The sequence below is a fragment of the Rhinolophus sinicus genome, chromosome 18 (genome assembly GCF_057876585.1).
Source record: "Rhinolophus sinicus isolate RSI-liver-muscle chromosome 18, RSI-T2T, whole genome shotgun sequence".
NCBI classification, from domain to species: Eukaryota; Metazoa; Chordata; class Mammalia; order Chiroptera; family Rhinolophidae; genus Rhinolophus; species Rhinolophus sinicus.
Genome location: NC_142518.1, coordinates 36,474,242 through 36,490,267, shown reverse-complemented (window position 1 = coordinate 36,490,267; position 16,026 = coordinate 36,474,242). Strand labels below are relative to the sequence as shown.

Sequence of the window (16,026 nt, the reverse complement as noted above, 5' to 3'; positions counted from 1 at the left end):
AATTCCATGCAACACTGGGGCTAAAAAAGTACTATTGTTTGATTGTAAAGGAAAGGAAATGAAAAGGTCTGACTGAAATCTAAGTAGTGAAACCTTGTACCTGGGTCCCGTTGAACATCTCGTTGACAATGACTTGACATCCTTCTACAGCACCATCTCCGTTAAACTCCAAGGCAATAACAGGACCTAGGAGCAAAGTGAAGATGTGTTATCAAGAATACAAATCTATTTGAAAATTAATATTTTATCCTTCCCCGAACAATCTCCAGCCTCTTCTTTGGAGGTAAGAGAAAAGGAAGCAGGAAGTAGACTAACAGGACACATCACTTCAGCTACTTCTTCCTACTCTAACCATAAAACTTAACAGAGTCTCATTCCATGGTGAGTAGCTTCAGTGCTACTATAGGACTAGTGTCACATTTTTAAGTGTTGTAAATAGTCTGGCTTTTCTGCTTTTCATTCATGTATAAAAACCATAAAAAGTCCATCCATTTAGCAGTACAAAAAAAATAGCTGACAAAATGACAAAACAGATCAAAAGTAATCCAGGTCAACATAAGTAGGGTTTGCCAGGCAGCCAGACTTGCTTCCAACTCCCCTACTTACCAGCCAAGTTCTAGGCCACCAGTAATGAAGCTAAGCCAAGTAAGAATTCAGGCTAGGCACCAAAAGTAATGACCATCTGAAAGTATTTTTCTTGAGGGTGCATTAAAACTACATTCTAGAGCCAACGACTAACTTTTTATTTTTTTAATTCCTGAATAGAATATTTATGCTTCCTTTCCCATACATTAATTTGAATACTTTTAAACCACCTGTACTTTAAATTCTGGTATAAAGATTCATGATTTAGTTTGGCTTGGATTTAAATTGGCACTGCTGGTGTCAAACTGTTGGCAAACATGGCCATAAGTTAGCCAAGTAAAATATGCCCTTCAATTCAATTAATATTTATCCAGCTACCACTATATTCTTAATAGGTTTGCTTTTTATCTCCTATAGTAATGGAGAAGTCCTGACCTCCAGGAAATTATAAATTTCTTGAAAAAAGACATAAACCCATTAAACAAATACAGAACAACAGAGAATAATGAAGTACTAAGTAATGAAACACTAAGGTGACTGTAATCGTGTGTCACAGGACAAGGCACAAGAACAAGAGAAGAGATCACACTACACAGGGCACCAAAATAACTGAAGGTTTGTGATATAATAAGGCAACAAATACAGAAAACACAGGATATTTTAACAGTCAGTCAACTGTACAATTAGATACAGAGAACAAATTAAAGTATGAATTTTTCAGCATTACAGTGTGTAGATCAAGACAGGTGCTGACTAAAGAAAAGATGGTAACTGGGGAACCTTTTCTCAGAAAAATGGATGATTCTATGTCTGGGGCAAGAAATGGGCAAGATCAACCTGGATTATCTTGATGAACCAAAAAGCAATGAGGCTATCAAAGGCCAATGGGGTTGTATCCAAAGGACACAAAAGCCAGCTTGAAGGGGCTCCCAGTGGCCAAAGATGAGACATGGTGACATCAGAAGGAATAATGACTGCATTATTAAAACATTCTGCATATATAAAAGTCATGGGCTCCTAATGATATTTAGAGAAAAGGGAAACAAAATTCACTGGATACCACTGGGGGTTGCTAGGACACCAGCATTACTCTGAAAATTGATGCTTAATTACTTTCCCTTTATTTATTCTGGTTTTATGATATGAGGCATATTTCAAGTTAACCAAACCACTCTGGTGTACAAGAGTTTCTGTTAACATCCATTAATAAATGCAGAGGTAGTGACATGATTAGAAAATGATCACTTTGCATCTCCTAGTAAAATAATTGGACCAAGCAACAGTCATTAAGGGTTTTAGCATCCTACAGGGAATACGGACAGGAAACTGCAATAAGATGATAACGCTGTCACCACCTGAATTTAATCATCAATGTTAACATCACTAAAGGTACAACAATCAAACATTATGTGCCCTCTCATTTAATGATATAGGCAATAGTACCACCTGTGAAATATTCTTGCCAAAAAAACCCTACCTAATCCTGAGTGTAAACAAGGCTTTGATTTAACTTCCAGTCTACAAAAACTACGGAGGAACAAATTAAACAAAGCCATGCATACTACAGGACAACTAACCAGGTTTCTTTTTACAGGACAAAAAGGCATGACAAAAAAGGGGAGGGGGAACACCTGTTTCTGGTTAAGAGAGAGACAAGATACAAAACAACCATATATAGTGAGCAGGCCAATTTTAGATCTGGATCAAATTAACTATAAAAATACATAAAGAATGTTTTTAGACAAGTAGGGAAATTTGAATATGGACTGGGTATTTGATAATATTAAGGAACTGTTAATCATGATACTTGTGATAATATATTGTGGTTACTTAAGAAAACACCCGTTTTTAATTTTGTTTAAAACACATACTGTAATACTTAGGGATGAAATGACAGGACATATCAAAATAATATTAAAATATTTCAGCAAAAAAGGAGAGTATACATTATTTTTTAAAGCATGGCAAAAAGTTGATAAAACGAGGGGATGGATACATATGGGGTCATTGTACTCTCTTCTTTTGAGTAGAGATTGTACATTTGGAAATTTGCAAAAAAGAGTTTAAAAAGCATTTTAAACCAAGTAAGTTCTTAACAAAAAAGAAAAAGTTGATAATAAATGTAGGGTTTCCAGTTTTGCAGAAAGTGGCAAGTTTGAATTAAAGTAGAATAGGGTATCCTTTTATTCAGGATCACTACAAGGAAATACAGCAGATATATATTTTTAGTCAGATATTTATTACTGAAAGTTCCTGTATTTTACAAAGACAACATAATTTAGAATTTAAAAGTCCAATTTTGGTAGAATTACTCAGGTAGTTAACTTGGTTGATATTCTTTGAATAGAATATGATGAACTTCAATAAGTGACCTAATAATTTGTCAAAAAGAAACATCAACAAAAAGGTGGACAAGCACATCAATTTTGATTAACATGTTTGGATAATCGTAAATTTAAAACAGCTACAATGCTGACAATGCACTTTTTAGTCTTTCCTGCTAATGATGACTACTGTGATTATTTCAAACTGAACTACGAGGTCAACAAGGATCACTGGTCATGTTTTTAGTATTTTAATGTGAACGTCTTATCAAATAGTTCACAGTAGCTTTACATCTAAATATTTGAACTATCATACAAGATTATGAGACTTTCAAGTTAACAAAAAAGAATCCTGAACATCCATCCTATCTAATGAATGCTTCTGTGTAATCTAGTATTACCTTGGAACAAGCCACTATCATGCCTCAATTAGATTACAGCAACAGCCTCCCAGGTAGGGTCTCTCTGCTTCCCCCTTAGAGCAACCCGAGTGATAAAAGTTACATTTTAAAGGGACCATGACATTTTTCTGCTCTAAAGCCTCCAGTAAAATATGATCGATATTTTTCTTATTTTTAATTATTCTAAAAATAACTGACACTAATAACATTAACAATGTATTAGGTGTTTATAGCATAGTAATGGTAAAATATATAATGATACAGGGATGGAAGATTTAAAAATATAATATTATTGGGACCTTCTATACTACAGGTGAAGTGGTAAAACATTACCATAAGGTGGACTCAAATGATTTAAATATGTGCACTGTAAAACCTAAGGCGACCATTAAATAAGATTTAGGAAAAGAGGTATAAACAATAAATCAATAGAGAAGATAAAATGGAATTATAAAAAATGCCCAATTAAACAAGAGAAAAGACAATTCTCAAGTCATTTTATGGCGCCAGCATTACACTAATATCAAGCCAGACAAAGGTATTACAATTAAACTACAGATCAATTTCCCTCATGAACAAAGATGTAAAAATCTTCAATAAAATATTAGCAAATCGAATCTGGCAATATGTTAAAAAGATAATACATCATGATCACGGGGGTTCATCTCAGGAATACAAGGCTGGTTTGACATTCAAAATCAACAAAAGCCTTTCACTAGATTAAATGACTCAATAATAAAAAAACATGATCATCTCAATAAATGCAGAAAAAGCATTCAACAAAATCCAACATCCATGTGTGATAAAAACTCAACAAAGTAGGAAGAGAATGAAATTCCCTTAGCCTAACAAAAGGTATATATGAAAAACCTACAACTAACAGCATTCCTAATGGTGAGACTGAACACTTTCCCCCTGAGATCAGTAACAGGGCAAGGGTGTCCTCTTCTCACTATTCTATATAATAGCATCGTGGAAGTCTTAACTTGCATAATAATACAAGAAATAGAAGGCATATTAAAGGACAGAAGAACCAACCTGAAAGAGCTCCCAAAGACAAAAATTGGAACAATTTGATAGTATTGGATTATAATCCAAAGAATAAAACATATGTCCACGAGTCCCTCCTGGTGGACATAAGTGACTGAATAAAGAAATGGGAGGGAAGGGACAAATCTTTTTTACAGAAGAATTCCAAATAATGTGAGGATTCCAAATAATGTATGTAGATACTCCCCTCTCAAGGAGTTGGAGTTTAATTCCCCTCTCCTTGAGTACAGGCTGGTCTTAGTGACTCAACTTCTGAAGAACGCAGCATAGAAAGGGAAAAACAGGAACTTTACAGTGTTTGTGAAGCCTAGCTGGATACCACCTGAAACAAGCCACTAAGGTCAACGTCACCAGTGATAAGTCATGTTGATATCATGCACCCTCTGATGTGATGTAATGAGAAGGGCACATCACCTCTTCTCCAAAACCCGTAATCCCAGGCTAACCAGAGAAAACATCACACAAACCCAAATTGAGGGACATTCTACAAAATAACTTACCAGTACTGTTCAAGTATTTCAAGGTTATGAAAAAAAGGGAAAGACTAAGGAACTGTCACAGATTAGAAGAGATTAAGGAGACATGACAACTAAATGCAAAGTAGGATCTTGGATCGGATTCTGGAACAGAAAAAGGACATAAGTGGGAAAACTGGTGAAATCTGAATAAAATGTATAGGTTAATAGTATTTTACTAATGTTAACATCTTAGTTTTGACAAATGTACTATGGTTATGTTAACATTGCGGGAAGCTGAGTAAAGGGTATATGGAAACTCTCTGTACTACCTTTGCAATTTTTCTGTAAATCTAAAATTATTCTAATATAAAAGGTTTATTAAAAAAAATAAAAATGTCTAGTAGCTTCTCATCGCATTCATACCAGAAGCCAAAGTCTCTACAGTGGCCTACACGGTTCTATATGATCTGATTCCTCCTCTACTACTTATCAGATCTCATCTATTATGTTTGCTGAATAAATGAAAGAATGACCCTCTACAACAAAGGAACCCAAGTCTGAATTATCATTAGAACCATCTGGGGAATTTTTAAAATGCAGATCCCAAGGGTATATTGCAGAGATAGTTGAGTCGGTCTTTCTGGGGTGGGAGTTGGAAATTGGTATCTTTAAAAGCACCCCAGATGGTTCTGAAGATTAGTCAGGTTTGGAAGATTCTCAAGATGGAAAACAATGAATTTTCTCATTAAGCAGTAAAATAGCTTTATTAATTAAAAGTAAATAATTATGACTACTTTAACTAAAGAGGAAAATTTAGAGACTCTGAAGTACAAACTATTTGAAATAAAAGTGAATTTTCCAAAGAATATGTCCACCCTTAGCTCAGAACAGTGGTGTGCAACTGGGAGCAATTTTGCCCAGGGGGCATTTGGCAATGTCTGGAAATTTTTGCTTGCTATAATTGGGGCAGTGTGCTACTGGCACCTAGTTGGCAGAGGCCAGGGATGCTGCTAAACATCTATAATGTACAGGACAGCCCTCCACAACAAATTATCTGTCCTAAATGTCAATAGTGAAGTTGAAAAATCCTCCTTAGAATGATTGATGGCCATTTTTAGATAAGGACCCAATCCATCCAACTCCTGCTGGAATAGGGAGCAAGCGCTCCCTATTCCACACCAATGAATGCACTATGGGGCAGCTTAAAATCTTTCCCCAACTTTTACTTTCTTTTTAAATTTTTTTTCACTTTTTTAAATTAAAGTTTTTTTTTGGTGACAATGGTTAGTAAAGTTACATAGATTTCAGGTGTACAATTCTGTATTACATCATCTATAAATCCCATTGTGTGTTCACCACCCAGAGTCAGTTCTCCTTCCATCACCATATATTTGTTCTCCTTTACCCTCATCTACTCTCCTTACCCTCTGGAAATTTTTTTCATTTTCTATCCACACCATTTATTCTGTAGTGTCTCTTTTACTTACTTATTTATTTTTTAACATGCAGGTTGTTTTTTTTTAAATAAAAGTTTATTGGGGTGACAATTGTTAGTAAAGTTACATAGATTTCAGGTGTACAATTCTGTATTACATCATCTGTATATCACATTGTGTTCCCAACTTTTTATTTGAGAAAAATAAACAGAAATAGTCTCAGAGATATAGAGGGAAAACTGATGGTTGCTAGAAGGAAGCGGGGTGGGGATGAGGAAGAAGCGGAAGGGATTAGACAGCATAACTTGGTAACAGGGACATGGGGGACAGTTTGGGGACTATAATCAATGATGTTGTGGGGATTTTGTGGGATGTCAGATGGGAGCATGTCTTGTTGGGGCGACCGCTTCATGGACGGTGTGGATGGTTGGCCGCTGCACTGAGCACCTGGACCTGAAGTTGAGTAGTGTTGAATGTCAACTATAATTTGATGTGTATGGTCACGGGACGTGGAGTGTAGCGTGGGGAGTAGAGTTAATGGAATTGTGGTGGACGCGCGGTGTCGGAGGGTCAGCGGACTGGGGGAGGGGGGTGGTTGCTTTGTGAGGGGTGAAATGTCCAGCTAGTGCATTATTTTGTACACCTGAAACTAATTAAAAAAAAATAAAAAAAGAAAAATTCCAAACATTGTAGAAAACGTGAAAGAATAACAAATATTCATTTGCTCTTCACCTACACTCATCAAACGTTAACATTTGCTTGGTCACATTTGCTCTATAACATGCTACGCACGCCATGTGCGTGTGCAAGCACACATGCCCACACACACTTCGTTTTTGTTTTACTGACCCATTTGAAAATAGCAGACATTATAACACTTCAGCATGCATCCCCTACATAACCACAATACCGTTATCATACAGAAGGATACTGACAAATAACTCCCTAATAACATCGTCAAGCTTCCCCAGGTATCCCAAAAATGTCTTTTACAGCTTTATAGTTCACCCCATTCCAATCCAAGACCCGATTAAAGTTCATTCCTTGCAGTTAGTTGTTGTTTTTTCTAATCCCCCATTATTTTTGTTTGTTTTCCAGGACATTGTCTGAAGAGTCCTAGCCAGTTGTCTGTAGAATGCCTTCTATTTTAGATTTGTCTCATTGTTTCTTCATGGTGTCATTTGACATTTCCCTAGATTTCCTTTCTTTCCTATAAACTAGAAGTTAAGTCTTGTCTCAATTAAAGTTAAATATTTTTGGCAAGAGTACTTGAACAGAACATCATACTTCTTCCATGTGGAATGCTGTGTTACTTAAACACAGAAAATCTATGAAACCACTTCACTAACATTACATGAATATATAAATCATTAATTTAGATTTGTGCACATGCTCACTTCATCCCTAATCCTCACACTTTAGAATGTCCATTACACTTATTACTTGATTCAATTTCTGAAAGCTGCTGAGAGTTTAAAGGTTCGTTTTTTAAGGTTCCATCACAATGTTCCCATGTCAAAATGGTTGCATGAAAGGAGTCAGGTCTTAATTTCTTACATATAATCTGGGATAGATTCATGCACTCACTGGCTTGGAGCGAGTTCTTAATACTACTACAGTAACCACAAAGGGATATGAAATTCTGTATGAACACTTAAGGGCTGAGTCACACCAGCATTAGTTATTAAAATTATCCTAACAATCTTCCAACATTTTCATATAAGTTTTTGCAGTTTATTACAACTTATTTATACATAAAGAACATATAAATGTAGATGTGCCCTGTCTCTAGGATATACCCAATCAGCATTGCTTATTACATGTTAAATGCCAGAGCAAAGCAAATCAGCATATCAAGAGAATAACCACAAAAGTATACCAATCATCCAGAAGGTACCTTTGTCCAGAAGAGGAAGGAAGTCAGGTGCTTTTTCCCGAAATACCCTTTGAGCATCCTCAGCTTTCATTGACACTTCCTTTGTCTGAACTAGGAAAAAGCCTTTACCAACCATCTGTGGAAAATAAAATTTCATTCAGATTTTAAAATGGCCTTCTGAGATTAAAACAGTATTTTCCCAGTCTAGTATTTTTCTGTATAAAATGTGACACAGCATGCTGATTTTTGTTTTAGTTATGACTCTAATTCAGGGTGTTTGCTGTAACAAGTTTTCATATACACAAGATTCTTTCTTCCAGGTGGGTAGTTCTGGTTAAGAATTCGTACTACAATGCCTACTGTTAAGATTGAGGGTCATATAAATGTGAATGATCGCTCAAATATTAAAATATAATTAAAAAAAGTTTTTTTTGACTGAAACTAACAGATGGAAGATTTAGTTTGGTGATACTGCAAAACATCTAATGAGGGGAGAATGGTTAAGTAAATTACGGTACAGTGACATGATAAATCATTAAATCTAACAAATGAAAAATGGGGGAAAGCTTATATAATACATTTAACCCGCTCAGGGGGCAGGTACTATTATTACCCTCATTTTACAGATAACAAAACTAAGGCACAGAGAGTGGTTAAGAAACCTGCCCAATTTCACACAACTGCTAGGTAACAGCTGTGATTCAAACCCAAATAATCTGATTACAGACCAAATAAATTAGAAATTATTCCTAAAAAGACTATTCAAGGTACAGTACATTATGATTTTTCAACTTATTTCTACTCTTCTTTGTTTCTATAGTTGTCTACAATGAGTACATATTAAATTTTAAAATAATTATTAAAGTAGTTTTAAAAATGCAAAGTCATTCAACCACTTAATTTTTTAGCAAAGCCTACTGGGTTTACTTTTACATATGTTACTTGAACATAACAAAATGTTCAATACAGAACATACGAAAAACAAAAAAACAGAAACAAAGAAATGTCAACCAAGGTGCTACGACTCAAAGATGCCATATTGGTAATACTACCTTTTACTTTCCCCCCATTACAGAAATAATACATGTTCATTGTAAAATCCATAGCACTACAAAAAAAAGAAAAAAAAGAATACTCTTCTTTTAATCGCTTCCCAAGATAGCCGTAACTGTTAACGTTTTAGTACATATAACTTTTTAGACTTACCTACTTTAAAAAAGTCAGATACTTAATCTACAAATTTTCACTCACGTGACTGTGAACATTTTCCAGGTATTCTACTATAAAATCAGTTTTAATGGTTGATAGTATTTCATCCTATGACTACATTATTCCATACTATTCCATCAAATTGGATTCAAACTCAAATTCTTTTTCATAGCCCCCAATGCTGCCTCAGAGAAAAGAAACATACATAAAAAAACAGAAAATTACATGGACATCACTGCCAGATGATGACTGCAAAGTTACTTAAAATATCAGAAACCATCCTACATCTGTTTCTAATTTTCTAGACTGCTTGTTACCTCTCATTTTATAGTCAGACACATAAATTGACAAAGGTAAGATGATTAATTCAAAATACCGTTAACTAAAAACAAAGAATGAACTATGACACTTTATTTGGATATTTCATTGCATATATTTGCAGACTCTTTTTCATGAAAATTCTTCTGCTTTGAAAAACTTGAAAATAGTGGTAACTACCCAACTTAAATTATGCCATATTTTACTTCTAAACAATTCCAACTACTTTTACTCTAATTTATCCTGTGCATATCTGTGACATAGGTAAGAACCAGCAAGAAATGTGATTTTTAAGTGAGAAAACCGAGGCCCAGTAACTTGACTCCCTATGGAATGTGTTTTCTGCTTTACCCAGCTTTTCTGGACTTCCTACCCTCTTAAGTTTTATATGCATGTTCATTGTAAAATCCATAGAACTACAAAAAACCATTATGATATGTTTAGTTTATAGAAATAATGTGGAACAAAATTGGGTGCTATTCCAAGGGTTTGACAGAATCAGAGTTAGTTATCACAGTTCTAGTGTAAGTTGTCCTAAGATATTTGTGTTATAATACAAGAAAGATTTGTTTTTCCATCTCAGAACTAGCTTCTGCACGTATTTTCCTAGGAACTCAAGCTTCATTTTTTTAAAAAAACACGTAATCTCTCTTTTAATATGTAAGTCACTGGTCTTTTGATACCCTCTTCACACTTACTTGGCATTTTCTTCTTTTTGTTCTCTTTTGATTCCTTAATTTTGTGATTTCAGAATTAGATAGGATAACTCCAGCCAAAAAGTGCCAGGGTTTTTCCTTCTAGGCTGGACGGTAGAATCTGCCTTGACTCCATGCACTTTTGGTCACATTCCCGCTCCACTAGATGTTAACGTACTTTCTTTTACCACTGAGGCAGCACAGCAGCATCAAGCCTAAGGGTTAAGATTTGGACTACAGAGCCATACTGCCTGGATTTAAGTCATGGCTCTGCTGTGTACCAGCTGAGTGACCTTTTACAAGTTACTTACCCTCTCTGTGGCTCATTTCCCTTATCTGTAAAAAGGGAAATAATGACACCTATTTCATAGGTTATTCTGAATTAAGTGAGTTAATGCACTTAACTCCCTTACAACAGTGCTCCATATATAGTAAACACTATATAAACGTTAGCCACTATTATTAGAATTTTATTTGTTTTAAATTATTCTGTATTCCAAAAGGACAACTAAAGCACCTCACTCTTCCCAGTTATACTACTTTAAGGGCACACAACACTGCAGTTTTATATATCAGATACCAAAGGTTAAAAGGTTAAGAACATTTGATGACTCATGAAGAACGACTTTGTTTTGATGGCTTTTTTCTTTCAACATGCTGTATATTCTTTATGTCCACTCTTCATTACCTACCAAAAAGGAGTTTAACCTGAATAATTATACCTTTTGACATCTGTATGTAGATTTTTTTTAAAAATCACCATACAATATAATGAAAATATTTTCCTCTCAGATGTTGGATTAACATAGCTCAAAGACTAGAAATACTTTTCTATATCTTGCCAGATTCATAGCATATTTTCATCAGATTGGTATGCTCAAAAAAAGAAAATATCAAAGTCTTAAAATTATACTTTGGCTTCTGTTTTGAAAAGTAGACCTCAGATACTTTGTAGATTTCAGACATGAGTTTTCTACATTGTAGAATGTACAGTTACAGAGAGGTAGTCATTTTTAGGTTTTTTTGCCCTTAAAATAATTTCTTTTGACAGAACTGATTCTGTCAAATTCATTCAGGGGTGGCCAGATGGCTCAGTTGGTTAGAGCGAGAGCTCTCGACAGCAAGGTTGCCGGTTCAATTCCCGCATGGGATGGTGGGCTGTGCCCCCTGCAACTAAAGATTGAAAACGGAGACTGGACTTGGAGCTGAGCTGCGCCCTCCACAACTAGATTGAAGGACAACGACTTGGAGCTGATGGGCCCTGGAGAAACACACTGTTCCCCAAGATTCCCCAATAAATTTTTTTAAAAAATCCATTCAAAAAGAGACTTGCTGAGTTTTCCATTCACTTCTCCATTTCTGGAAGTTTGATTTTTTAATTCACAGACTCTTCCTGATGAACGTATGATTAATGGATAATCAATATATTCTACTGCTGCCTCCGTACTTTAGCACCCACCAACATAGGACTGCTGCTTCTGGAGCCTCAGTTATTTTTCAAGCACAAGTTGCTATCCAAAGAACCATTCTCTACTCACGGACTCACCAAAAGCCCCTGCTCATGAACCCACAACCTCCACTCTCCCAGCCCCCACCTCATTTTTCTGCACCAACTTCCCCTTCATGGCAATAGGACAAGGGACAATAAGGAAAGTAATATGGAGGTTGCTCTCACAGTCACAAAAGGGTCCAAAAGTCGTATTCTTAAATGTTTTTCCTACCCCTAAACAATGAAAACTCCAAATAAATCACCCCATTAAATAATTATAAAAGGTCACGCTTTACTATTCGGTACTTTTGTGAGCATCCGTGGAAGTCATTTATTATAAAGAATGGAAGTTCTTTGAGGGCAGAGAATTCTGTTAATGTGTGTATAATTCAAGAGCTCTAAGTTGCCACCAATTTTAAGATGCCTTTCAAATAGCAAAAACGTGCAACAAACAAATGTGCCTCCTATAATCAATGAAATATGGTAACAGAATAACTTGCACACATTAAGTGCTTAATAAATGCTTACTGAATTGAATTATATTTTGTAAAAGTTTCTTTGGGAAAGTGTTTTGAGGCCTAAGCAACCAGCTTACAGATAAGTCTGTAGGGGACAGAGGCGTATAACTTAGGCTCTGCCTATTTCTACTGGCCAGTTTGAAAAGAATGGAAGTTCTCCGGGAAGTGGCATGTTTCTATCCAGGTGTATGTCTGTTTCTCTTCTCTTTCTGCTTACCTCATCAATTAGTTTCCTGGCATTTGCGATAGTATAATCACCAGCAAATAATACCACTAAGCAAGATTCATCACTGCTCTTCTGTCTTTGACCCCGGGATACGGGAACAATACTTCTATTGGCTTCTGTGGAAACGCGGACAGCTTTGAGCTCTTCGGTAGTAGGCAGAGGAATGTGGTCTTGAACTACAGCATCTTCAGGAAGAAGGCTCCAGTTGAGTTCTCCTGACACAGGTGTAAAGTCATGGATGTTACTCCAGGTATTATTGAAGATACTTAGCCCTGCATCTTTGAACTGGAAAGCTAATTCAGGGTAGTACCATTGAAAACAGCCAAACTTGATATTTGTGGAAGACTCAATAATGGGTTGAGTGGCACAGCACAGAAAGACTTCCAGCTTCCTACAGTCCCGCACACGAAACTGTTGGCAGGCTAGTGCACACTTGCAATCTCTGCAATTCCGGAAAAACACACTGCCTTTCACGGGTCCCAGAAAAATGATGCAGTTAGTACAGTCATCGATAGTAACTGTAGCAGAGTGATCAAAAATATAGATGTTACAGTTCTCACAGTCTTGAATGAGAAACTGCTGTCCTGCCACCTTCCCAGGTAAGCGACCTACTGTTTCATCCTTCAGCCCATTGAACATGTAGTCTTTTGGATCAACCTGCAGGAACAAAACACAGACATTGAGTGTTATTAACATTATGCAACAAATTTTAATGTCTACTGGGCCAGGCACCATTCTTAGTGCCAAAATAATATGTTCCTATTCTCACTGACTTTGCAATATAGTAAGAAAATGAACAGGACAATTTTTTTCCCAATAAATAAAAGGCAAAAGGTGACAAAAGGTAGAAGAAACTGTTATAGATAAAGAAAGACTCAAGGACATTATAAACCAAACAATGTGTGGACATTGTTTGGATCCTGTTTCAAAGAACAAACTGTAAAAACACGTTTTTGAAACAATTGGGGAAATTCCCACACTTACACATAGCATATTGGATGATATTAAGGAATATTTCAGCTCTGACCCTATTTTTTTTTCTGATAATTCACTTTTAAAAATTCTTCTGCTTCTTTAAAAACTTGTGAAATTGGAAATACACCCAGATTGAAATATATTTCTCTATCCTTCCATAAATTGGTGAATGGGTCTTAGTTCCTTAATTCCTAACCCTGACTAATTTCTGCAATATGCTCCAGAAAATGGAAGAACCTGAAGGTACAAGAATCACAGTATGTCAGAACTTGCAGGTACAAATCTGATTCAAACATTTATTGAGCTATTCCTATAATGTAAATTTTTGAATTTCACCATTTCCATCCTTAGATATTCTAAGCTAAAGCTCACATAATTTTTTAAAACAGTACGCCTGGAATTTGTCCGATTATTTTTTAAATGTTAACTGACCTATCAAAATAAAGTCATTTAAAAGACCGTTTTTATTTTTCCAAATTACTTTTGAATCTACTTGCACTGTTTTACCTTTGTGAGTACATAAATTTCATGCAAAACTTCATGCACCAGAAACAGGCTCCCATAGATCCAGTATGTAAAAATTGAATAATTTAATCATGTTAATCATGAGCAAACTAGCTTAATGTGACTTATTCAATATAGCAAAATAAATGTTCTTATCCAGTTTTACATAGTGTATTAAAGGGAGTACTGGTCTGTAGCATGAGGTAACAAGAGGCACTTGTTTTCCAGTCTCTATTTTGTTACCCATGAGCAACACAATCTTGAAAAAGGCACTTTAACTTTTTGGATCTTCAGACATTCAACTATTTGAATACCCAATATGAGCCAGACATTGTTTTAGGCACTAAAGTGAGTATGAGCAGCACTTTCCATAAGAGAAGTAAACACTAACCTAAACAGATGATTTAAAAATAACCCGGCTTTGTAATGAGAAATGCCCAGAATATTCTGGAAACACAGAGGAGGGACACCTAGGGCAGGGGAATTAGGGGTGTAAGGCTTTCTGTACAAAGTGAGAAAGAATAAGCTGGAGGTCACCAGGTAGAAGGGATGGAAGTAAAGGACCCTCCCTGCCCACGGTAGGCAAAAGTGAAAGAATGAACCAAATACCTCCTCAGGGAGTATGAGGAGAACTAAAAGTGGTTTCGAGTTACCAGTGATACTGGAACGGAAGTAGATGAAGCTAGAGAGGTAGGCAGGGGCCATATTATAAAGCTTTGAAGTTATCCATGGGCAACAGGGTACCACAGAAGGATTTAAATAAGCAAAATTTACATTTCAGAAAGATTATTCTGGTAAGAATAAGAAAAAATAGAACATGGATCTCAGAGGCTGTTGTAATCGTCCAGAAAGGTCTAGAACTAGAGCAGTGGTTAGTAGGGAAGAGGAAGATGGGACAAATTTGAGAAAAACTGAGGAAGTAGAATCAGCAGATCTGGTAATTCAGTGGCAGAAGGATGGGTCAAAAATGATTCCTAGTTCTCTAGTCCAGTGTTTTTCAACTTTTTGGAACACAATCCACATTAGTACAGCCCAGTACACATACTTTTGAGTATTTGTGCATGCACACATACCAATACAAACAAAAGTTTCACAGGCTAATACTTACCCTCATTTTGTATTAAGCCCTCTATTATTTTCTATTGTCCTACCCACATGTTTGAAAAAGCCCTGCTCTGGTTTATGTGACTGGATGTCGGTAGTGCCACACACTAGGGGAAAAAAAAAAGAAAAAAGGAAAAATACTGGAGTCAACAGAGGTTTCACGTAGGAAGAGGCGGTCAAGCCATTCCATTTTACAGGTGATGCTCGTATATATACAGGTACAGTGTCCACTTTGGTCTCTACCAAGACACTGAACTAGCACAGCTGCTGGCTCCCCATTGCTCTCAATCTACCCCTTGAGGGACTAAGTAAGGAAAGCACGAAGAAAAGGGGAAACTATGAGAAACCCCTATGGTGGAATGTGGGAGGATAACGCAGAAAAGGAACCGCTGCTATTTCTGCTCTTGCTTCTCCCCCTCCCAAATCTTGAGATAATAGTGCATCCCCCACCCCCCCTTGGACTCAGACCTCTGGTCCATACTTCTTTCAGAGTAAATTCAGGGGAGGACAGGAACTCTGCGCTGGTGAAGAGCTGAGAATAAACAGGCAGGGACTTAATTTGACAGTTGTTCAGGACCTCTCCAAGCCCCCAGAACTGATGAATTAAAATCTAAGGAATGACTTCTAATGCTGCTTTTCTCACTTATTCACTGGTCAAGGAAACCAGAAAAATAAAACCAACAAGAATACAGATGATTCAAATTACACCATGAATAAATTTGAGTTCTGCATTAATGAGCAGAGTATGAGGTGTGATCAAACAATACCGTGAATGTTTAAATAAAAAAAATTACAGTAAAAGACACATTGCCATTAATCCCCCTCAGAAGACTCCCCCTCACTTCGAACACACTTATC

The 16,026-nt window shown here is 36.2% G+C and overlaps 1 protein-coding gene across 1 annotated transcript in view; it reads right to left on the bottom strand.

Moving 5' to 3' along the window:
• Positions 1–16,026, bottom strand: part of RP2 (RP2 activator of ARL3 GTPase) — a 34,248-nt gene that overhangs the window by 4,079 nt on the left and 14,143 nt on the right. Inside the window, exons 2-4 of the mRNA XM_019716709.3 lie at positions 12,577–13,242; positions 8,152–8,266; positions 101–186 (exon numbers count right to left, since the gene is read on the bottom strand). Coding sequence (XP_019572268.3) covers positions 101–186; positions 8,152–8,266; positions 12,577–13,242 — 867 coding nt within the window. The remainder of the gene's footprint in view (positions 1–100; positions 187–8,151; positions 8,267–12,576; positions 13,243–16,026) is intronic.